The 22,598-nt window shown below is 48.7% G+C and overlaps 1 protein-coding gene across 1 annotated transcript in view; it reads left to right on the top strand.

The window, feature by feature from the left end:
- The window catches only part of LOC102968028 (complement C3), a 38,346-nt gene that overhangs the window by 14,870 nt on the left and 878 nt on the right, over nt 1-22,598 (top strand). The window contains exons 18-38 of the mRNA XM_042977954.1: nt 1,499-1,607; nt 1,894-1,979; nt 6,870-7,012; nt 7,118-7,330; nt 8,947-9,013; nt 9,122-9,208; nt 9,966-10,169; nt 10,551-10,626; nt 10,914-11,073; nt 11,985-12,083; nt 14,225-14,381; nt 16,061-16,224; nt 17,123-17,281; nt 17,418-17,477; nt 17,594-17,684; nt 17,802-17,853; nt 19,156-19,243; nt 19,325-19,414; nt 21,674-21,779; nt 21,979-22,068; nt 22,245-22,328. Coding sequence (XP_042833888.1) covers nt 1,499-1,607; nt 1,894-1,979; nt 6,870-7,012; nt 7,118-7,330; nt 8,947-9,013; nt 9,122-9,208; nt 9,966-10,169; nt 10,551-10,626; nt 10,914-11,073; nt 11,985-12,083; nt 14,225-14,381; nt 16,061-16,224; nt 17,123-17,281; nt 17,418-17,477; nt 17,594-17,684; nt 17,802-17,853; nt 19,156-19,243; nt 19,325-19,414; nt 21,674-21,779; nt 21,979-22,068; nt 22,245-22,328 — 2,385 coding nt within the window. The remainder of the gene's footprint in view (nt 1-1,498; nt 1,608-1,893; nt 1,980-6,869; nt 7,013-7,117; nt 7,331-8,946; nt 9,014-9,121; nt 9,209-9,965; nt 10,170-10,550; nt 10,627-10,913; nt 11,074-11,984; nt 12,084-14,224; nt 14,382-16,060; nt 16,225-17,122; nt 17,282-17,417; nt 17,478-17,593; nt 17,685-17,801; nt 17,854-19,155; nt 19,244-19,324; nt 19,415-21,673; nt 21,780-21,978; nt 22,069-22,244; nt 22,329-22,598) is intronic.

Below are 22,598 nucleotides of genomic sequence, written 5' to 3'. Positions count from 1 at the left end.
TTTTTATCCATTCTGATACCCTGTGTCTTTTGATTGGGGCATTTAGTCCATTTACATTCAGAGTGGTTATTGAAAGATATGGATTTACTGCCATTGTGTTATCTGCAGGTTTTGTGCTTATGGTGATGTCTCTGGTCCCTTGTAGTCATTGCTGCTTTCCACTCACAGAGTCCCCCTTACACTCTCCTGCAAGGCTGGTTTAGTGGTCACAAACTCCTTCAGTTTTTGTTTGTCTGGGAAAGCCTTTATCTCTCCTTCTATTCTGAATGGCAGCCTTCTTGGATGAAGGATTCTTGGCTGCCTATTTTTGCTATTCAGCACATTGAATGTTTCCTGCCACTCGCTTCTGGCCTGCCAAGTTTCAGTGGACAGGTCTGCTACTACCCTTATGTGTCTACCCTTGTAGGTTAAGGCCCGTTTTTCCCTAGCTGCTTTCATAATTCTCTCTTTATCTTTGTATTTTGCAGTTTCACTATGATTATGTCATTTTTTGTTGATTTTGAAGGGAGTTCTCTGTGCCTCTAGCACTTGGATGCCTGTTTCCTTCCCCAGATGAGGGAAGTTCTCAGCTATAATTTGTTCACATAAACCTTCTGCCCCTTTCCTTCTCTCTTCTTCTTCCAGAACTCCTATGATACGGTTATTATTTCATTTCACAGAATCACTTAGGTCTCTAAATCTCCCCTCATGGTCTAGTAATTTCCTTGTCCTCCTTTTTTCCACCTTCATCATTTTCCATAATTTTGTCTTCTATTTCACTTATTCTCTCTTCAACTTCTTCCATCCTTGCTGTCACTGCAGCTGGGTTATTTTGCATCTCATTTACAAGATTTCTTAATTCTTCTTGATTATTTCATAGGTCTTTGATCTCTTCAGCAATAGATTCTTTGCTGTCTTCTATACTTTTTTTCAAGCCCAGCTATCAGTCTTATGACGGTTTTTCTAAATTATTGTTCAGATATATTGTTTAGATCTGTTTTGAGAAGTTCTCTGGCTGTCATTTCATCCTGGAATTTCTTTTGAGGAGAATTCTTGCATTTCATCATTTTGGCTAGGTTTCTGATTTTTACACATTTTAATAGCTTGTTATGTGTCCTGCACCTGTGAGTCCTACTATATTAAGAATAGGTCATACACTGCCCAGGTCCTGGGACTTCCAGAAGTGTTTGTGGAGTGTGATCATGCACTCTGTTGCATATTTGGCTGTTCTATTCCACTGCTCATGGTGGTGATGGTTTGGACCTTCCACCAGGTGTGTGTTCATTTGTTCATTGAGGGAACCCTGGAAAAAGGAAAGGTGAGAGGAGCCTTATTCCCATACAAAGAGAAAAATGAAAGGGGCATAAAAAAAAGGTCAGGAAGAAAATCAAATAAACTATAAAGTTTATTAACTATAAAGTTAATCCAGAGATGTGTAGAGATAAGTATCTCTGGGGACAGTGGAGAAATGGGTGTGTTCTAAACCCAGATTTGTCTCCTCCTCACCTGTGCCTCCCAGGTGACTTGGATGAGGATATAATCCCGGAAGAGGAAATCATTTCCCGAAGCCAGTTCCCTGAGAGCTGGCTGTGGCGCATAGAGGAACTCACTGAACCTGAGAAAGATGGGTAAGGCTGAGACACCCCCCCATCTTAACCCCCCCACCCCCAGGCCAGCTGCTATAGCGACCCCATCTGGACCACTTCGTTTGCATGCACCCATGCCTCTCTTTTCTGGAATCACTGGGCAACCCCACAACCCAGACTAGAAAAAAAATCAAGAGTCAGGCTCCCTCTGTGTGCCCAGCCCCCACTCCTCCCTCCAACCTACCCCTTGGGGCCCCTCCACACCAGCTCTCCCCCCAGGCCCCTGACACCTGCCTCTTTTTAATACCCCCACTTCTCCTCCATCCAGAATCTCCACAAAGACCATGAATATATTTTTGAAAGACTCCATCACCACCTGGGAGATTCTGGCGGTGAGCTTGTCGAACAAGAAAGGTGAGAGAAGGTGGTGGCCCCATGCTCACGAGTCAGGGATCCCAGGGCCATTGGGCATTTTCTCATCCCATCCAGAGAGATCCCTGTTTCTTGGTGGCTGACACACTGCTCCCAGGTGACAAGTGAGGGTGTCAGATCCTGCTCTGTGGGTGACGAGTCAGCGCTTTTTGTAAATAGATTTTCTTTCGAGAGCAGTTTTAGGTTGGCAGCAAAATTGAGGGGAAGGTACAGAGAGTTCCCACATACATCCAGTCTACCCACCCCCAACGTACACAGTCTCCCCCGCGCAGACGTGCACTATCAGCATCCCTCACCAGCATGGCGTATTCGTGACACTGACACGCCTGTCGTCACCCCAAGTTCATCATTGACATGAGCGTTCACTCTCAGTGTTGTACGATCTACAGGTTTGGACACAGATATAAGGACATATGTCTACCATTGCACTATCATACAGAATAATTTGCAATAACAAACACGCTTAAGGGGTGGTGTTGACAGGGTGATGGGTAAATCCATTAAGAAAATATGAAAGAGGAAGCAGGATGAAATGTATGATTGGAACATCCGTGGTCGGATTGTGAAACCTGGCAAAAAAAAGAAAAAAGAAGAAAAGAAAGGTAACCAGGAGGCTGGGGACCTGACACAGGGAGCTGGGGGCCCTGGCCTAATAGGGGTGGTCTCGGGTAGGCCTGGGAGCAAGGTGAGGAGAGGGAGGCGATAACTTTAAGCCCAGATGAGTAATATGTTCTTGCGATCATTTTGAAAACAACATGTGAATGCAAAAAAATATATATATAATAATCCATGATGAACAAAATGTCTCCATTGTAAATAGAAGCCACTGGGGCACCTGGGTGGCTTACGTGGGTTAAGTGTCTGACTTCGGCTCAGGTCATGATCTTGCAGTTTGTGAATTTAAGCCCTGCATCGGGCTCTCTGCTGACAGCTCAGAGCCTGGAGCGTGCTTCAGAGTCTGTGTCTTCCTCTCACTCTGCCCCTCCCCTGTTCGCGCTTGGTCTCTCTCTCTCTCTCTCTCTCTCTCTCTCTCTCTCTCTCTCTCTCTCAAAAATAAATAAACATTAAAACAAAAATTAAAACCATAAGGTAAAAACACAAAGGAGGTATGTTAAAACTCACGAAGGGAAGTATGAATATCTCTTTCATGCGAAACCAATGTGTTTAATAATTTTGTTTTGTTACCATTTATAATACATTACACATCATTATCACTTCCCTTTCCTGGCTTCAAGATGTTCAAAACCTGCGTCTTTGCTTGTCTTGTTTTAACTGAGGGAACTGAAACTGGCAGTTTCTCCTGACCAAGGGAGGGTGGTGCATGCATTCATGGGGCACATACTTTTCCTTTCGTCTGGAGCTCCAGTAACAGCTCAGCACACTTCTGGTCGGTGGCCCCCGCCCATGTTTCAGATCAGAGCATCTTCCTATATCCTCGTTGTCCCTGTTCGCATATGGAGGGCCTGCATGAGGTTTCCTTGAAATAAGAAAGGTTCTTGCAGCTTGAAAAGAGAAAGTTGAAAGGCACAGTTTAGATCCCTGCTTCTGAAAGCCTGCTCCCTGAACCACTAGCAATCTGGCAAAGGTGCTTTCCCTGGGGGGTTGTAGAAATTCAGAATCTTGGACCCCACTCCTGACCTGCTGAATCAGAACCTGCATTTAACATGACCCACGGGGCAGGAAGTGGGGGGTTGTGTGTATCTGGAGGTTGGGGAAGGCCTGTCCTGCACCAGGGTCTCTGCACCTCATCACTGATGTTGTTCAGGGCTGGGTGGTTCTCTGTGGAAGGTTCCCTGTGCAATATCGGATGTTGAGCAGCATTCGCGGCCTCTACCTACAAGACTTCAGGAGCACCCCCACCCCCGTTGTAACATGTCCCCAAAATATCCCCAGAAGTTGCCCAATGCCCCCTGGGAGTGATGGGGGCAGCATCTTAAAGGGCCCTATGGTTTTTCTATTCTGCTCTCTGTACCCTTGTGACATCTTCTCAATACTGTTGTCTTACCAGGTACGATTATATTTTTAAGCTTATTTATTTATTTTGAGAGAGAGAGAGGCAGTATGTTTGAGGGAGGGGAAGATAGAGGCAGAGAGAGAGAATCCCAAGCAGGCTCTGCACTGTCAGCTGTACAGGGCCCAATGCAGGGCTCGAACTCATGAACCATGAGATCATGACCTTGAGCTGAGAACAAGAGTCAGATGTGTAACCGACTGAACCACTCAGGTGCCCTGGTTGATATTTTTTTAATTAATGGGTTTTCTTAATTTTTTTAAATATTTATTTGTTTTTGAGACAGAGACAGAGTGCGAGCGGGGGTGGCGAGGGGCAGAGAGAAGGAGACACAGAACCCGAAGCAGGCTCCAGGCTCTGAGCTGTCAGCACAGAGCCCGACGTGGGGCTCAAACCCACAAACTGTGAGATCATGACCTGAGCCAAAGTCAGACACCCAACCGACTGGGTGGGTCGGGCTCCCCCCCAGCCCTTAGGGGCTCCTAATTAATGAGTTTTGTTAAACAATTTAGGTTTACAGAAACAACTGAGAATTACCACTCACTCCTCAATTCCCCCCAATTCCCGTCTCTAACCCTTTTTTGCATTAGGTGGTACCTTTGCCACAATCCCTGGGACAACACTGATACATTATCATCAGGTGCAGTCAAAAGCTCGGGTCCCCTTTCAGTGATGTACCTTCCATGGGTTTGGACCAACATGCGGTGACATGTAGCTGTCCTTCCAGAGTCACGGAGAGTAGGCGTTTCTCTGCCTCAAACATAACACGGATGGTGTGTCAGAGGTCACTCTGTGTGTGGTTCTCTCTCGCTCCTTCCAGCTTGTTCAAGGGAAAAGCTAAGTCTGGTGCAAGGATGTCCTCATCTCCTCTGTAGGTCTTGACTGACTTGCATTAGCAAGGAGAGAGCAGGTCTGCTTTCTGCAGGCACAGCATGAGCTGGCCAGTATTTAACAAAACAAAACCGTTTTGTTTCCCTGGAGGTAGCCTCCTGTTTGTGGTGCAAAAGCTGGTTTTTCACCCACCAGAGTAAATTAAATCTGGCTTTAAGAATGTGAAAACAGGGGCTGCTGGCTGGCTCAGTTGGAAAAGCCTGTGACTCCTGATCTTGGGATTGTGAGTTCAAGCCCCACATTGGGTGTAGAAATGACCAAAGATAAATAATAAAAATGTAAAAACGAGGAGCACCTGGGTGGTTCAGTTGGTTAAATGTCCGACTTCGGCTCAGGTCATGATCTTGTGGTTCATGAGTTCAGGCTCTGCATCGGGCTCTGTGCCGACAACTCAGAGCCTGGAAGCTGCTTCAGATTCTGTGTCTCCCCCTCTCTCTGCCCCTCCCCCGCTTGCACTCTGTCTCTGTCTCTCAAAAATAAACTTTAAAAAAATGTAAAAACGAATAGCAGATAAGAAATGGTAAATAGCTCCCATGAGTATAACAGATCCCCCGAGGATGGGGGTTAAGGATGATTAATAATGACCCAAGGTTAGGAAATAATGATTTTGTTCAAGCCTCTATTGTTCCTCACTTCTGAAAAATAACCAAAAAATATATATATTAAATTTTAAGATTTCTTTTTTTAATTAACTCTGTTCAATTGTTTACTTATTTTAGAGAAAGAGAGAGCGAGAGAGACAGGGAGAAAGAGAATCCCAAGCACACTCCCTGCCATCAGCTCAGAGCCTGACACCAGGCTCAAATTCAGGAACTGAGAGATTATGACCCAAGCAGATATCAAGCATCAGACAATTAACTGACTGAGACACACAGTTCCCCAAATTTTAATCATTTCTTGGTGTAACATTATTTTTATTTATTTTTTTAGTGTAACATTTTTAATATGATAATGCTTTTGCAAATTCTGTTTGCATCAACCCTTTGCTTGAATATAACCTAGTAGCTGTTGAATCACAAATTTACCATCGCTTTTGCAGTCATTTTCACTGCCTGTAGATCAGCACTGTCCACCAGAAATACGATGCAAGCTGCATGTCATTTTAAATTTTCTGGGAGCCCCATAAAAAAAGAGGAGGTGAAATCAATTTTATCATACATTTTCTGTAACCAAATATCTCCACAATGTTATTCTTGCAACTTGTGGTAAATACGTTGAAAAAATATGCTGAAAAATATGTTAAAAAAACCCACCATCATGCTAATGATAATGTTATAATAATCATCTATTGATATTTAAGAGTAACCTATTAATATCTCGAAATTGTGAAAGATGCATTTACTTCATCATACTAAGCCTTTGATGTACCATATATTTTATACTTGCAGAACATTTCAATGAGGGTGCTACCATTTTTCTTTTTTAAGATTTTAATTTTATTTGTAAGTCATCTCCACACCCCACGTGAGCTTGAACTCATGGCCCCAGATCAAGAATCACACCCACCATTGACTGAGCCAGTCAGAGGAAAGGCACCCCTAGCCTTTCATTAGAAATACTTTGATCTGTATTGTAGGATTTGCAAAATGTACAGCTGAAAAGGTAGGTTGGCATATGCAAATTGTTCCAAACATGTGTTAAAAAGTTTTCTGAGCTAGCCACATTCCAAGTGCCCAGGAACCAGAGAGAGCTCAGGCTACCATTTTGGAGAGCCCAGGTATGGACCCTTCGGGTGTGCTCGAACCCTTCCCTCTGCACACCTACCTGTGAGTAAAACTACAAGAAGAAAATGGAAACCGTACATGAGAGTGACTCCCAGCTGCCACCACTATTGGTAACGTGTCACCTGTGCAATTGTTTAGCCCCTGGGCTTGCACAAACACAGGCTGAGCTTGACACAGCTCCCGCAGTCAGGGGTAAGCACTGAGAGCCTGTCCACCTTCTTCCCTTGACACTCCACTCCTGGGCAGGGATCTGCGTGGCTGACCCCTATGAGGTCACGGTGATGCAAGACTTCTTCATCGACCTGCGGCTACCCTACTCTGTCGTGCGCAATGAGCAAGTGGAGATCCGAGCCGTGCTCTACAATTACCAGGATGTTGGGGAGCTCAAGGTGGGTTCCCAGGGGGGTGGGGGCAGAGGAATGATGGAGAGCTTGGATGGTTGGGGGAGGTGGCTGTGGCACCTGCACCCCTGACTGATACTCTCTCCCTGGCAGGTGCGGGTGGAATTGCTCTACAACCCAGCCTTCTGCAGCCTGGCCACCGCCAAGAAGCGCTACCAGCAGATTCTGAAAATCCCAGCCAAGTCCTCAATGGCTGTGCCTTTTGTCGTCGTGCCTCTGAAGGTCGGTCTACATGAGGTGGAGGTCAAGGCTGCGGTCTACAATCGTTTCATCATGGATGGTGTCAAGAAACCCTTGAAGGTCGTGGTGAGTCCTTGGGGCACCTGCAGTCCCTTGTCCTTTGGGAGAGGCTCCTGTCTCCCCATGCTGTCAACCCAGGTTGGAGACACTGACTCTGAGACACCAAGAGTGTCCAGTGTCCAGCTTAGGATGCTTGGGAGTCCTACAAGTTCGGAAGCAAGGCCAGGATTAGGGTGAGTAAGTGCGAAACACTTACATTTTCACTCTTTCCTAGTGATGAACATTCTCAAATATAATAGGAGATCAAGTCTTCAATAAAAATAAAAGCCTCATATCATCTTTCCTTAATATTTCCAAGCAAAATGTGAGATCATAAGAGGAACAGTGTTTTAATGCAATATTGTAAGGAATCAAAATTAATGCCAAAAAATCCATGATACACAAAAGATCAAAATTTTAAATAGAGACAGTGCCAAGTCAAACCACAATAGGAGCCTGAAGCTAAAGGACAAATGAAGGCCCCCATCTACGTGTCTTTTTTAATGGTTGAAATTGTTTAGTGGTTAATTTTCCCCCGAAATGTTAAAGTCATTGAAAAAATATTGAAACGCTGAAAAGCAAATGCTTTAAAACTGACATTGTTATTTTACAGTGACACGTCTTATTTATACCGAAGCCAGAATTTATTATATTTTTCTTTCCTGACTTTAATGGAACCAAACTCATATTTTTTAGAGTCTATTTTCTGAAAAAAAAATTGTTTATGCTTATTTATTTTTGAGAAAGACAGAGCATGAGCAGGAGAGGGGGAGAAAGAGAAGGAGACAAAGGATCTGAAGCAAGATCCAGGCTCTAAGCTCTGAGCTGTCACCACTGAGCCCGATGCAAGGTTCAGACTCACCAACCATGAAATCATGATCTGAAGGCAGAGACTTAACCAACTAAGCCACCCAGGCGACCCAAGATTTTATTTTTAAGTAATCCGATGTGGAACTTGAACTTACAACCCCAAGATCAAGAGTCCCACGCTTTTCCACCAAGCCGTACAGGCACCCCCAGGAGCACAATCTTAATTATCCCTTTTATCAGGGGTCCCAGGGTGGCTCAGTGTGGCACCAATGGGAAGAAACCCCAGAGGGCGCCGGAGCCTGCACAAGGCTCCCCAGAGCCAGTGTGTCCACAACTCCCAATTCTGCACCCTCTGATGCTGGTAGCTTGAAAGCTACTGTGGCAGGGATGTTCGCAGGATGGAAACTGCCAGTGCCACAAATCAGGATCTTTTCTTCCTGGAGAGATGGCTACCAAATGTTTACCAGCATGCCACGGAGGAGACTGGGTCTCCAAAGGAAAATGTGTGCATTAGCACCAGCTTCAAGGAGAATGTGTGATGGAAGGGCACAAACAGCAGCAGTCCAGCACGGAAGGAGAGCTTCACTTGGGACACTGATAATAAGATAGCCCCTAGTTTAACTGAGCGCTTACTAAGTGCCAGGCATTGTACTCAGCACTTTATGCACATTCTTTTATTTTAAGGACATTTGAGAGGCAGTGGGGGTAAACTGACTCCCAGTCACAGAACTAGGATGGGTGATGCCATCGTGCCCATGCCCTGCTGATCAGCTGTGTCTGTTCTTTTATTCACCTGACTTCCCCCTCCCCCATCCCATCCCAACACTGTTCAGCCTGAAGGGATCAGAGTCGACAAAACTGTGGCCGTTCACACACTGGATCCAGAAAACCGGGGCCAAAGTGAGTCATCCACAGCAGAAGGGTGAGACCTGGGGGTGCGGGGTAGGGGATGAATCAGGGCCTTGTGGGAGAGGGTGACGCCACGGGTCCTTCCCATTCCACTGGCAGACGGAGTGCAGCGAGAGGAGGTCCACGCCGCAGACCTCAGTGACCAGGTACCAGACACAGATTCAGAGACCAGGATCCTCCTGCAAGGTGAGCTGCCACTGACCCTCGCCCAGGAAGGCACAGCTCTGGAGAAGGGGACCTAATTTCTCCCAATTCTGGGCACGTATACTACCGTGCGTCCCCTGCCTCCACTACAGCTAGAACAGCAGGCCACCTCCTTGATCTGTTTTATAGAGGGTTCCAGGCAGTATTTAGTTCAGCAAATAGCCTTTGCTGATAGAGAAGCTTAAATGAGAAACAGTATAGTTCAAGAGCAGGAAATTCTGGAACTAATTGCCTGAGTTGGACGACTGGAGCCAGAAGGGAAAAGAAGTTCCTGGAAAAGCACCTTGTAACCTGTAAGCTGTAAGGTTTTGGGGAGAGACCCTTGGTTTTCTCATCTGTGATGGGGTGAATAATAGTACCTATATCAAAGGCTTGTTGAGAGGATTAAATGAGATACTGTCTGATGTTTCTCTAGAACAGCGCCTGGCAACAGCATGAAGCATGATCTAAGTATTGGTGACGATTGTTCTGGAATTAATTTGCCACTTGTAACAAGAGGCTCAGGGAGCAGATTTCTGTGAAGCATAAGACTCCCTTCCCTACAAATGTAGACACCCTCCCCACTCCCCTACCCCCGCCTCCTACTTCCTACCATCACGTCCCCTCAGCCCCCAACTGCCCCTGACCTCTTTGGCACTGGCTGCCTGGAGCCTGGGATCGCTGGGGACAGCCCTGGCCCTTCTCACCCCACCCCATGGTGGGTGAGTTGCTTGAGCCCTGTCCTCCTGCTGGGTTGCAGGGACCCCAGTGGCTCAGTTGACTGAGGATGCCATTGACGCGGAGCGACTGAAGCACCTCATCGTGACCCCCTCGGGCTGTGGGGAGCAGAACATGATAGGAATGACACCCACAGTCATCGCAGTCCATTACCTGGACCAAACGGACCAGTGGGAGAAGTTCGGCCTGGAAAAGAGGCAGGATTCCTTGCAGCTCATCGAAAAGGGTGGGTCTGCCTGGGAGACCCTCTCTGCTCCAGCCACCTCCAGAGCAGGGACACGCCCTTCCTCTAAGTTCCTCCCCTTTCAGGATCCCTTCTTTTCAAAGACCTCCCTTGACCTTTGCCCTCTCTGAGACCTGGGCCCCTCTGAGCCCTCTAGAACTCCCTCTCTCCCTGAGGCCCCCTTGCCTCTCTGAACCCCTCTCCTCTGAGAACTCCTTCCCCTTTTAGAAGCCCCTTCCGCTCTTCTAGCAGACTTCCCTGCTCATCCCTGAGGCCCCTCATTCTTCACTGAACCCCTGTCTCGCCCCCCTCAGAGAATCCTTGTCCCCTGAGCCCCTCCACTCAGCCCCTGCTCCTCTGGAGACACTTCTGGCTTCCCTGCAGGGTACTCCCAGCAGCTGGCCTTCAGACAAGACAACTCGGCTTTTGCGGCCTTCCAGAACCGGAAAGCCAGCACCTGGTGAGTGGTCTGGCACCCCACTGAGCAAGGTGGCCTTGGGTGGTCCCGCCAGGTCTCGCCCAAAGGGCCCTATGCTATGGACCCTCAGCCCACACAGATGAACCGCCCACCTTGAGCTGCCACGTGGCCTGTGGACATTAAGCGCCCCCTGTGGCTAGGCTGGCGCCTAACTTGGGTGGGGAAGCTGGGCCAGCCTGTAGGCCCCGCCCCTCTCTGCTCATTGGTTTCCTGGAATGGCAGTCTCTGGATCCCGGAGGCGATTGGCTGACGCTTTGTGCCGCCCACAGGCTGACAGCCTACGTGGTCAAGGTCTTCTCTCTGGCAGCCAATCTCATTGCCATCAACTCCCAAGTCCTCTGCGGGGCTGTCAAATGGCTGATCCTGGAGAAGCAGAAGCCTGACGGGGTCTTCCAGGAAGATGGGCCCGTAATTCATCAAGAAATGACTGTAAGAAGCAGGACTTATGGGCATGCTGGGGGAAGGGTGCCTGTAACAGGATAGACATGAAAGGCTACCCCTTCAGCTGAGAGTGTCACTTTCCCATTGCGAAGACCAGAGACCTTCAGAGGCTAGTGCAACACCAAAGTCCCCCCCCCCCCTTTGCTCTGAAAATATAGAACCCTTCCCAGCTGTGGTTCTCCAAATGTGGTCCCCAGGCCAGTAGCTGCATAATCACCTTCAAACTTGTTATAAAAGTATGTTCTCAATCTAGACTTGAGATGCAGGAATCAGAAAATTCAGGAGGAGGGCCTAGGATTCACAGTTGCTACAACCTCCACTTCCCCTGCCATGAGTTGCCTATGCATGCATAAGGTGGAGAATCACTGCCTTAGCCTGACTTTTCAGACTTCCAGTCTCACACCGTCCCCCTATCCCCATCCACATGCCATCTGCACTGAAAGGAGCCTTGCTCTATCCAGCCACAGGGCCTTTCCACATGCTGTTCTCACTGTCTGGCATGCCAACCCTGGTCATCCTGCAAGGAAATCTTTCCTGATCTCCCCAACTAAGTCACACTCCCACTTTCCAATTTCACTGCCACATCCACTTCTCCTCCTGCACCACTCACCAATTTGTAACGATATGTATACAGGTGAGCCAATTGGTTCACGTCTGTCTCCCCTACTAGATGGGGAGCACTGTGGGGGTGGGACTGGTGTCGGGTTCTTACCCACCATCTTTTCCACAGCATGAGCAACAATTGCTGAATGAATGAATATTGAAGAGTGTGGCCCACCTAGGGAGTGACACTGAGGAGAGACTCACCCGTGCCTTGACATGCTCACCCTACAAGGAGATTGGTCAGCATGTGGGGACATACTGGTGACCCTATCCTTATTTCCCGCTTCCCATCCTAGGGTGGCTTCCGGGAGAACGAGGAGAAGGATGTAGCCCTCACAGCTTTTGTTCTCATTGCGCTGCAAGAGGCTAAAGAGTTTTGCAATGATCAGGTCAACGTAAGTGTCCGCCCACCCTCTCCTCCTCTCACCTACCCAGGGCACATCCACCTTGAAAGGTGGGCTGTTGCATTCAGGTGATTCCCGGTCCTCCCAGTGCAATAGCAGCCACCACAGCAGCCATAATGCCCATAAAACCATAATAATTCCCAGCATTTTTTGTGCATTTAACTAAGATGCTCATCTAAGTGTTGCACATGCTAAGTCCTGTAATCCTTCTAAGAGTTCGAGACGTAGGCTACTCTTCTTATCCCCAGGTTACAGAGGAGAAAACTAAGACAGAAAGAGATCAAAGAATGGGTCCTTTCTGTCTGCTTTACCCTGTCCAGAGAGTGTCAGCCAATTTCAACAAAAGCCCCCTCAGCCTGCTTTCCCCATCACTGCTACATGATCAGTGCAGCATACCTTGCTGCTTCCCTGAAGAAAAGGCACAACCCAGACCCAAGAACACATCAAGGCTACTCTCTTAGTTCAGGAGATCTTTTAGGAAATTTTCCAAGGGGCCCATGCCCCCAAAAAGGAAATGATTACAAATATTGGCTCACGGCTGTCTCTTTTTCCTCTGGTTTTGGTTCTGAAGCAGAGAAGCTTAGAAAGATGGACTCCCCAGAGTCTCTGCAATTACTCCCTCTGCTTTGTCCTGGGGTTTGAGAGTGGTTTGTTTGACCTTAGCTTGCCAAGTTAGAGAGCCCAGGATTTTGCCTCAGACAGCTGCCCCTCCCTTCATCGGACTCAAGATAGAGGGGACAGGGCTGTTGACTTGAGGGCCTCAGAGGGACCCAGGCCGTTCTGGGCCCAATAATTCCTCTCTCCCTGCCACCCAGCCTGCCCAGCAGAACTTGGCTGCCTTCCTTGGGGAAATAGCCAGACCAAACCTAGAGCTTTCAGATTCCCATAGGGGAAATTCTGATTGGCCCACCCGGGGTCAGGTGGTCATACCTGGGCCAATCAGCTGAGGGCAGGAAGTAGGTCTTACTGGGCAAATATGGCTGCTTCCACTGTGGCCAAGTGAATGAAAGACCAAAGTTTCTGCAAAAGTTAAGAGTAGATGGAGGGCAGGCAGCTGGCAGGGAAAGGATTAGTTTCTTCTGCAAGGCACCAACATTTTCTTCTACAAAATGGCAACACTATGCCTGAGTATAGCATAGGCTGTAGACCCAGATTACTGGGACGCAGATGAAGAGTGTGCTGAGATCAGTCTGTGAAAGCCAACCGTTAAACTTCCAGGAATTTCACAAGCTAGTTGTTAAACACAATCATTCTTTTCAAGCAAATTATGTAAACTGGCTTTAGACTAAACACTAAGCATTAAAAGCAAAGGTAAGAAACGCTCAAAACTCATCACTTCCTGATTGTTTTATTACTTTCCCTCATTATCTATGACAAATCTATCCATCTCGGGGTTATGTACCTATAAGGTGGAAATGCTATCTAATTCTGTGCTACTGCCCCCCTCCCCCCAACTCTGCATTCACTGACTCCACATAGTTTGAATTTGGCCACGGTAATATTTACACCAAGAAAGTTGGCGAACGCTGCACATCATGGCTTCCTCCTTCCATCATCTCTCTGGGTCTCAATCTTGTCATTCGTGCAGTAGAGATGATGATGAAAATAATGCCAACCCCATGGGATCCTGAAGTTCAGCGATTGCCTGTGTGACTGCCATATAGTAAGTGTTAGCTGTGAAGCTGATGATTAGAGAAGAGGTTTCCCAGTGGGGTGCTGAAGCTGGGTCATACTAGGTCATGAGTGTCTATCTGCGACACAGATTCTCCCCTTTATGTTGAGGGCCATTACGTTGGTAGCTTGAAATTGCCCACAGTGGGAGCATTTACACCACAGTAATTGGCAGGCGATAAAACAGACCCCTGGCCCCCATACACACTCCGGAGAGCTGGTGCGTAAACTGTTACCAGTACACCACTGGGTATATAAACTCTCCCAGGCACATCAAGTTCACGGTGACTAAAATGTCTGGAAAATCCAAAAAAGAAAAAAGAAACAAAAGATCCAAAACAAATATGTCCCAAGGACAGAAAGCATCCTGGTACCCAGGAAGTGGCACTTGTGTGATCCTTACCAGCTCTTTGTGGCAGCAATATGCACCTTACCAGAGAACCCAATCCTCTTTCTCACAGAGCCTGGAGCGCAGCATCACTAAGGCCGGAGATTATATTGAATTCCACTATAGGAACCTGCGGAGACCATATTCTGTGGCCATTGCAGGCTACGCCCTGGCCCAGTCAGGCAGGCTGGAGAAAGACCTCTTTGAAAAATTTCTGAGCGCAGCCAAAGGTGAGTGGCAGCCTGGTGAGGTAAAGAGGCATGCATGGCCAGGGTTTGGGGGTGGTCATCTTGAGCTGGCATGTGGCTCTAAGCTATGCTACGATGGGCAGCTTCAGGTTGAGCTGGAGTGGATGGTGCTAAGCCCTGCTTGGTGAATGGCTCTGAGGTGTCAGAATCCTCACTGTAAGCTACACAAGAAGGTAGCATCATTCATTCAACAGCTATGTTTTGAGCACTTGCTATGACACAGGAACAAGGACGTGGGCTCTGACATCAGACAGACCCAAATTCAAATCCCCCTCTGCCACATTCTCACTGTGCGACTTTGTAAAAGTCACTGACCCTCCCTGGACCTCATCTGAAGAAGATACTTACATCATAGGTGGCTGACAAGATTGAAGGAGTAATGTAGGTAGAAGGTCTAGCATACAGTGAGAGCTCTATTCCGATGTTGTTGTCGTCATTATCTCAAGGGTAATTAGGATTACATAAGATAATGCCATAGGGAATTTAGCACAGTGCCCAGCACACAGTGAGCACTTAATCGTTGGCTCAGGTAATATACTGCATCAGGTTTGCACTCACTGATGTAACATACGTCAGGACATATACTGAGGTGGTTTAGCACAATGGAAGCTTGTTGTTGGTGGACAGCTCTCTTCCAGACAGTCATGTGGAGATCTGGGCCTCTATCTTTTCATGACTTTGCCACCACGGGGTGCTTGGGATCCACTCCATCTAAGCATAAGGGGAAATGGTCAGGTGGATTGTTTAAGGGAGGTAGACCAGGCATGGAAGGGGCCCCTAACATTGCCAGTGTCCATGCCATCATCCAGAGCTCGGTTGTGTGTCCATACCTGCCTACAAAGTCTTTTGGGAGATGTAGTCCAACTCTCTGCCCAGGAAATGAGGGGACAGGTTTTTTTTTTTTAATGTTCATTTATTTTTGAACAAGAGAGCGCAAGCATGGGAGGGGCAGAGAGAGAAGGAGACAGAGAGTGCAAAGCTGGCTCTGTGCTGACAGCAGACAGCCTGATGAGGCGCTCAAACTCATGAACCTTGAGATTGTGACCTGAGCCAAAGTTGGACACTCAACCAACTGAGCCATCCAGGCACCCCAGAGGAGTGAATGCTTCTTACTGTCAGTCTCTGCCACAAGTGCTTTTGTGGGCACTTGGGACATCACAGTGAATACAGCACAGCTCCTGCCATCATGGCTCGCACTCCAGTTGAGGAAAGAAATGAGTTAATAGATTGATATAGAACATCATACTTCTGGGACAGGACAGCACAGGATGTTTTGAGAGACAGAAGGGAGGACCTCACCTACTCTTGGGGTGCCATTGAAGCTGAATTGTGCAGGATGGGATTAAGCAGGAATGGGTGGAGAAAAGGTGCTCCAATAGAGGGTACAGAATACGAAAAGGCCCAGGAAGTAAGAATGAGCATGGAAAATTTAGGGAATCTGTAAATCAGTGGGGCTGCAGATGAGCATTTCAATGGAGGAGTGAAGGTTAATGAAGGAAAAGAGTAGGCAGGAGCCAGCTAGTGAGTGCCTTGGGTGTCAGTCAGGACATGTGAACAAGAAGTTCTAGTGTGAGTCTAGCATGAGTCTTTTCCGACTTTTCTCTGAGCCATCTCCTCGCTGGACAGTGCAATCAGCATGGGGGTGGGGGTTCTCTCTACAGAGAGGACAAGGTGGGAGGAGCCTGGCAAGAAGCTCTACAGTGTGGAGGCCACATCCTATGCCCTCTTGGCCCTGCTGGTGCTCAAAGACTTTGACTTTGTACGCCCCGTCGCAACCTGGCTCAATGAGCAGAGATACTACGGAGGGGGCTACGGCTCCACCCAGGCAAGTGACCCCATATCCCCCAGGCACCTACATGCCTACCTCCTCTGGCTTCCCACTGGCCTCCCAGAGAAGATGTTAAGACTCAGAGGGGCAGCCCTTCTGTCCACAAGCCAGAGTGGCTGGAGTGGATTTTTAGCCGTGAATGCACTGGTGGAGTCTACACTACATGCTGAATGCCCAAACTGTGTTCCGAACCTCCTAAGATCTAGACCGTGTTCTCAGTCCCGCCAGGCTCCCAGTGTTAGCTCATATCTTCCTGTGGGCTCTAGACCATGTTTCAGTTCTACTAAGCTCCCAGTGTTAGTTCATCTTACTGTGGGTTCCAGACCATGTTCTCGGCTATTCTAGGACATCATCCAAGCCTCTCTGACCCTGGTTGGTGGGATCTAGAACATGGTTTTTAATAACCTCAGGCTCCAGTTTGACCCCCTTTCTTTCTGGTGATCTGTCAGTCACATTCTCAGTGTCCCTTTTGGATTCTAGGTCATATGGTCAGTATCTCCAGACTCAACTTCATTTTTTTTTTTTTTTTACAACTAAGTTCTAAACACATTCTCAGTGACTCCAAACCCTTGTCTTAGACTCTCCTGTGGATGGGGCTAGGCCATATTCTCAGTGTTGCTAAAGTTTCATTTTGATGCCTGCAATTTCTGGTGAATTCTAGACCCCTTCTCAGTCTGCCAAGCTCTTGTCTAAGTCTCTGTCTCTTGGAGAATCTAGGACATGTCTTCAGTGTATAACAACCCCTAATCTTATCCTCACTTTCTCTAGGGCAGGGGTTCCTAGGCTAAAGTGTCAATATCCCCCACCCTCTGACATGAGTCTCTTCCTTCTACAGTGGGTTCTAACCCCTTTCTCAGTCTCCTGGCTCACCCTCGTTCTTTCTCATGGGTTCTAGGCCACCTTCATGGTGTTCCAAGCCTTGGCCCAATACCAGAAGGATGTCCCTGACCACAAGGACCTGAACCTGGAAGTATCCATTGAACTGCCCAGCCGCAACTCTCTCATCAAGCACACCATCCTCTGGGAATCTGCTAGCCTCCTGCGGTCAGAAGAGGTACAGCTGCTTAGCCAAACCCTTGCTGTCCCCCTTCATACCAGCCAGGGTTTGCCAGAGGCAAGAGATAGGGCAGTTGCAGCTAGGGGAGGGCTTGGTACCAATACCTTCTCTCCTCTCTCCTTTCTCCCTGCAGACCAAGAAAAATGAGGATTTCGTAGTAACAGCTAAAGGGAAGGGTCAAGGCACCTTGTCGGTAAGGAACAGGAACACACACCAGCTTGGCCCGCCTTCTCTCAGCCCCTCTGGCCCCGAGGGACCCTCTTCTCAACTCAAGTGGGCTGACACTGCATTGCCCTGTGATCTCACCAGGTGGTGACAATGTACCATGCCAAGCTCAAAAGCAAACGCACTTGCAAGAAGTTTGACCTCAGGGTTGATATACGACGAGCTCCTGAAGATGGTAAAAGAGTTAAGACCCTACCTGTTACCCTTCCCCCGCCCTCATTCTAATGTCTGCCTCCTTCCTGAGTTGGGACCCAGGGACACCCCCCTCCCATTCTTCTGTCTGTGTTTCTAGTCAAGAGGCCTCAGGAAGCCCTGAACACCATGATCCTTGACATCTGTACCAAGTAAGTGATGGGTCACTGGGGGTCATCTTGGCAATTCCTCTGTCTATAGCAAGACTTCTCCTTTCCATGACCTAATCCTTTCTAAGAGCGTATTGTGCATCTGGTATTGTCTGAAGTACCTGCCAGGAGGTGGGTACCCCAGGCAGTCCTCACTTTGCATTGGCAGTCCAACACGAGCGATGGCCCCATAACCTGAAATTATTCAAGCAGTGTCAACAAATCAGTGGGGGAATTTGCCATTGTTGCATGACCTTTAAAGCGTTTATCACAGCTTCAGAACTCTCAAAATGCCAGTTAGGAAGGTACAGAGAAATGGAAATTACAGTAACATGAGAATTTGTTTAGCATGCTATAAACTACAACATTAGAACATGGAGATAACAAGCAATTCTTGTTCTCCTTTGTAAAACACTTACCAAAAGTGCTGTGGGTCTTCCTTCTGTTGTGTCACTTGGGATAGGGATTGAGCAGGCATCTTTCCTATGACATAGTGAATTGTCACGCTCCCTTCTAAGTTAGGTCAGCTTCCAACTCTAATCTTTTGAGCGGCCGATGTCACAAGACAGCCGGTTGGTCCCTCCAATGGCAGCAAGGGTGACATTCGCACAGTCTGCTGTTCCTTCTCTAACTCCATTTCTGTGCTTTCAAATTTTACCTCCAGTGTCTTCATTTCTCTGCTGCCTTTCATCTTGGCTGGCAGTTCCCTCTGCCAGTTGACCAGTTTTGTGAAACGTCATGCGGCTTATCCCTGGGAGATAAGGAAGTACCACAACCACAGGCCTTGCTATCGGTGCATGAACTGCTCAGTGACCCATCACGGACAGACTTTGAAAGGAATGACGTGATTGGTCACTGACCGTGATGCGTGTCTGTGATTTGCACAATGATTGGTGGACCCAAGATCCAGAGAGAAGATTTGTACTCGTACTTTATGCAATTGACTACTGTACCCTGGTGCTGGGGGCCTGGCGTTATTGAGCTAGACCATGGTAACATTTTCTCGTCTGCATTTTCTGGACGAATTGAGGCATGGAGAGGTCAAGCGACTCATCAAATGTCATATGGAGCTGGGATTTGAACCCGTGCACAGGGGCTCCAGAGCCTGAGCTTTTAGTCACCTTGACCATGACACTGCCTTTCCTTCATTCCATTTGGGGAATGTTTCCCACAATCTAATATCCTTCTGTGCTGCTGTGTGGGAACCAGTAACCCCAGTCTCTGACCAGACCCCGTTGTGCAGACACTGTGCCCCAGGGCTGATCCTGCCCTGGGACCCAAGTACCCTCCCCCTGCCCTATACAGGTACCTGGGAGAGCAGGATGCTACCATGTCGATCCTGGATATATCCATGATGACTGGCTTTTCTCCTGACACTGGTGACCTTGACCTGGTATGAAGGGCTTGGGCTTGGGGGCTGGCATCAGTGGACAAAGGCTTGAGGGCAATTTTCACAAGTCTTACCCTTCCGCAGCTGAGCAACGGCGTTGACAGATACATCTCTAAGTATGAGCTTAACAAGGCCTTCTCCAATAAGAACACCCTCATCATCTACCTGGACAAGGTAAGGCTTCCGATGGGGATCTGACCTCCAACAGACTGGCCTGCATCTGGTGCACATGGGGCCCAAGCAGGGGCCCAAGCACAGACTGCTGCTGCTAGGTGGTGGAGGGAAGGGGCATATAAAGTAAGGTGAACAACCCAGGTCATCTCATCTTTTCTAAGCAGCTTACCTTCTGACCAGTCTCATTCCAACCTCATTTTATACTTGCTTCCTCCAACTTCTTCTCATCATAGTCCTAAACAACTTTTGAAGGGTGCCACTTGGGTTTAAAAAATAAAGTGCTCAGTGTTGAAAAGCATTCCCCTTGCTCCGCACCCCCTGGGTTTTCTCTCTCCGTGTTTGCTCTCCATCTGACTTTCTGTCACTGCCTTCCTCTCTAACATTGACTTGAGCTTCCTCCTCTCCCCTACTTACATCTTTCCGTTTCCCTATCTTCACATGCCCCCTGCTAACTTCCAAAAGTCCCAAAGTCCCCTCACCCCATATTAGTCAGTATAAGTAACACTAGCTGCTGTAATAAGCCTCTCAAGAATATGAGGGTCCCAACACAAGAGTCTTGTGCCTCCCACTCAGGTAAAGTCCAGTTGGGAGGCTAAGGGAAGGGTTTTCTGCTCCACACAGTAAGTCAGGGATCCGCTCACATTCCTTCTTGGGGCTCTGCAATCCCTAGGATCTTAGAGTCCTCTGCTGGACCCCTCCTCCCTGGAAGAAAAGAGGATTGTGCATGAGCTAGTGGTTGACGTTTTCTTGTACTGGAGTTTTTGTGCACTTAAATTTTTATAGGATTCCAACCTTACAGGGAAATTGCAGAGCAGTAAAACACAGTTCCATATACTCTCTACCCAACTTCATTAAGTGCTAGCCTGTTCCTCCAAGTACACCTGTCTATGCATATCTATTTCTGTTTCTCTCTCTCTCCCTTTCTTTGTCTTTATTTTTTCAGCTTGAATGGGGTATCATTGACATATAAAATTGTGTAAGTTTAAGGTGCACAACATAATGATTTGATGTATGTGTATATTGGGAAATGATCACCACCATAAGTTTACTTAACACATTTATTACTTCTCATAGTTTTAATGCATGCGTGTGTGTGTGTGTGTGTGTGTGTGTGTGATGAGAACTTTTAAGATCTAGCCTCTCAATAAGTTTTTCTTTTAAATTTTCTAATGTTTATTTATTTTGAGAGAGACAGAGAACACAAGCAGGGGAGGGGCAGAGAGAAGTAAAGACAGAATCCCAAGAAGGTTCTGTGCTGTCAGAGCAGAGCCCAATGTGGGGCTCAGAGTCACAAACCCATGAGATCATGACCTGACCTGAGATAAAGAGTCGGATATTTAACCGACTATGCCCTCCTGATGCCATCCCATAACAACTTTTAAATATAGCAATCAGTACCATTAACCATGGATGTTTTTATGGGCAGAGACAGCAGTCCGGTGGCCAGAACTGATCAATCACATGGCCACACTAAACTAGGAAAGGAAGCTGACAGGGATAATGTAGCTGTGAGCCTTGGCGAAGTGGAAAATGGCTGTGTTGAAGTGCTCATCAGTCTTTTGGTGGAGACTCCTGCTCCCTCACTTTCTCCACCACTGTTCTAGCCCCCAGGACCCTATGCTGGGCTCCGTTCTATGTTGCCCCGCTGACCAGCCTCCTCATTCCCCCCAGATCTCACAGGACCTGTTGCCCCACTGACCAGCCTCCTCCTTCCCCCCAGATCTCACAGGACCTGTCGCCCCACTGACCAGCCTCCTCCTTCCCCCCAGATCTCACAGGACCTGTCGCCCCACTGACCAGCCTCCTCCTTCCCCCCAGATCTCACAGGACCTGTCGCCCCACTGACCAGCCTCCTCCTTCCCCCCAGATCTCACACGACCTGTCGCCCCACTGACCAGCCTCCTCCTTCCCCCCAGATCTCACACGACCTGTCGCCCCACTGACCAGCCTCCTCCTTCCCCCCAGATCTCACACGACCTGTCGCGCCACTGACCAGCCTCCTCCTTCCCCCCAGATCTCACATGACCTGTCGCCCCACTGACCAGCCTCCTCCTTCCCCCCAGAACTCACACGACGTGTCGCGCCACTGACCAGCCTCCTCCTTCCCCCCAGATCTCACACGACCTGTCGTCCCACTGACCAGCCTCCTCCTTCCCCCCAGATCTCACATGACCTGTCGCCCCACTGACCAGCCTCCTCCTTCCCCCCAGATCTCACACGACGTGTCGCGCCACTGACCAGCCTCCTCTTTCCCCCCAGATCTCACATGACCAGGAGGACTGTCTGACCTTCAAAGTGCACCAGTACTTCAACGTGGGGCTTATCCAGCCCGGGTCGGTCAAGGTGTACTCCTATTACAACCTGGGTGAGCAGCCCACCTAGGGTCTGGGGGGCCTGGGCGGCCTGAGGGTCCAAGGGATCCGTGCGAGGCGGGGGCCTGAGGGTCCCAGGGTTGGGGACCTGGCCTCTCCAGGTCTGAGGGACTGGAGCTGGGACTCCAAGCCCCTGGGTCTCTGGGCCGGAGGCCCTAGCCCTCTGACACCTCCCTGCCACTCTGCCCACAGATGAGAATTGCATCCGGTTCTACCACCCAGACAAAGAAGACGGGTTGCTGAGCAAGCTCTGTCACAAAGACATGTGCCGCTGTGCTGAGGGTGGGTGCAGAGAAGCCAGGAAGGGTGGACACACACCCCTGGATCCTCCTTCCATGGGGGTGGCCCAAGGGGGCTCTGAAAGCCCACACCCAGTGGACACCCACACGGACCCAGGGGTGGGGGGCCCTGGACAACGCATGTAATACAACCATGTCCCCCACTCATCCACCACACAGAGAACTGCTTCATGCACCCGATGGATGAAAAGATCACCCTGGACGACCGTCTGGACAAGGCCTGTGAACCAGGAGTAGACTACGGTGAGTGGGCACGTGCATGTGGGTGCCTGGGTGAGCGACACTGTGTGGCCATAGCTGTGTGTGTGACTGGCTGTGAGTGCCCCTGGCTGCATATGGCTATACGTCAGGCTGTGGTTGCAGCCCATGTGTGTGTGGGTGTAAATGTGTTATGAGGGGCCATGAGTGCATGGGGAGCCATGCTAATGAGTCGGCCGGGTGTGCAGCCAGTGTGAGAGCGGATATGCTTGTCTGTCCCTTGTGTGTGTGACATTGTAGTCGTGCCAAGCCATG

This window comes from Panthera tigris, chromosome A2 (assembly GCF_018350195.1).
Source record: "Panthera tigris isolate Pti1 chromosome A2, P.tigris_Pti1_mat1.1, whole genome shotgun sequence".
NCBI classification, from domain to species: Eukaryota; Metazoa; Chordata; class Mammalia; order Carnivora; family Felidae; genus Panthera; species Panthera tigris.
The sequence above is the reverse complement of the archived record's forward strand: the minus strand, read 5'-3'. Positions and strand labels throughout refer to the sequence as shown.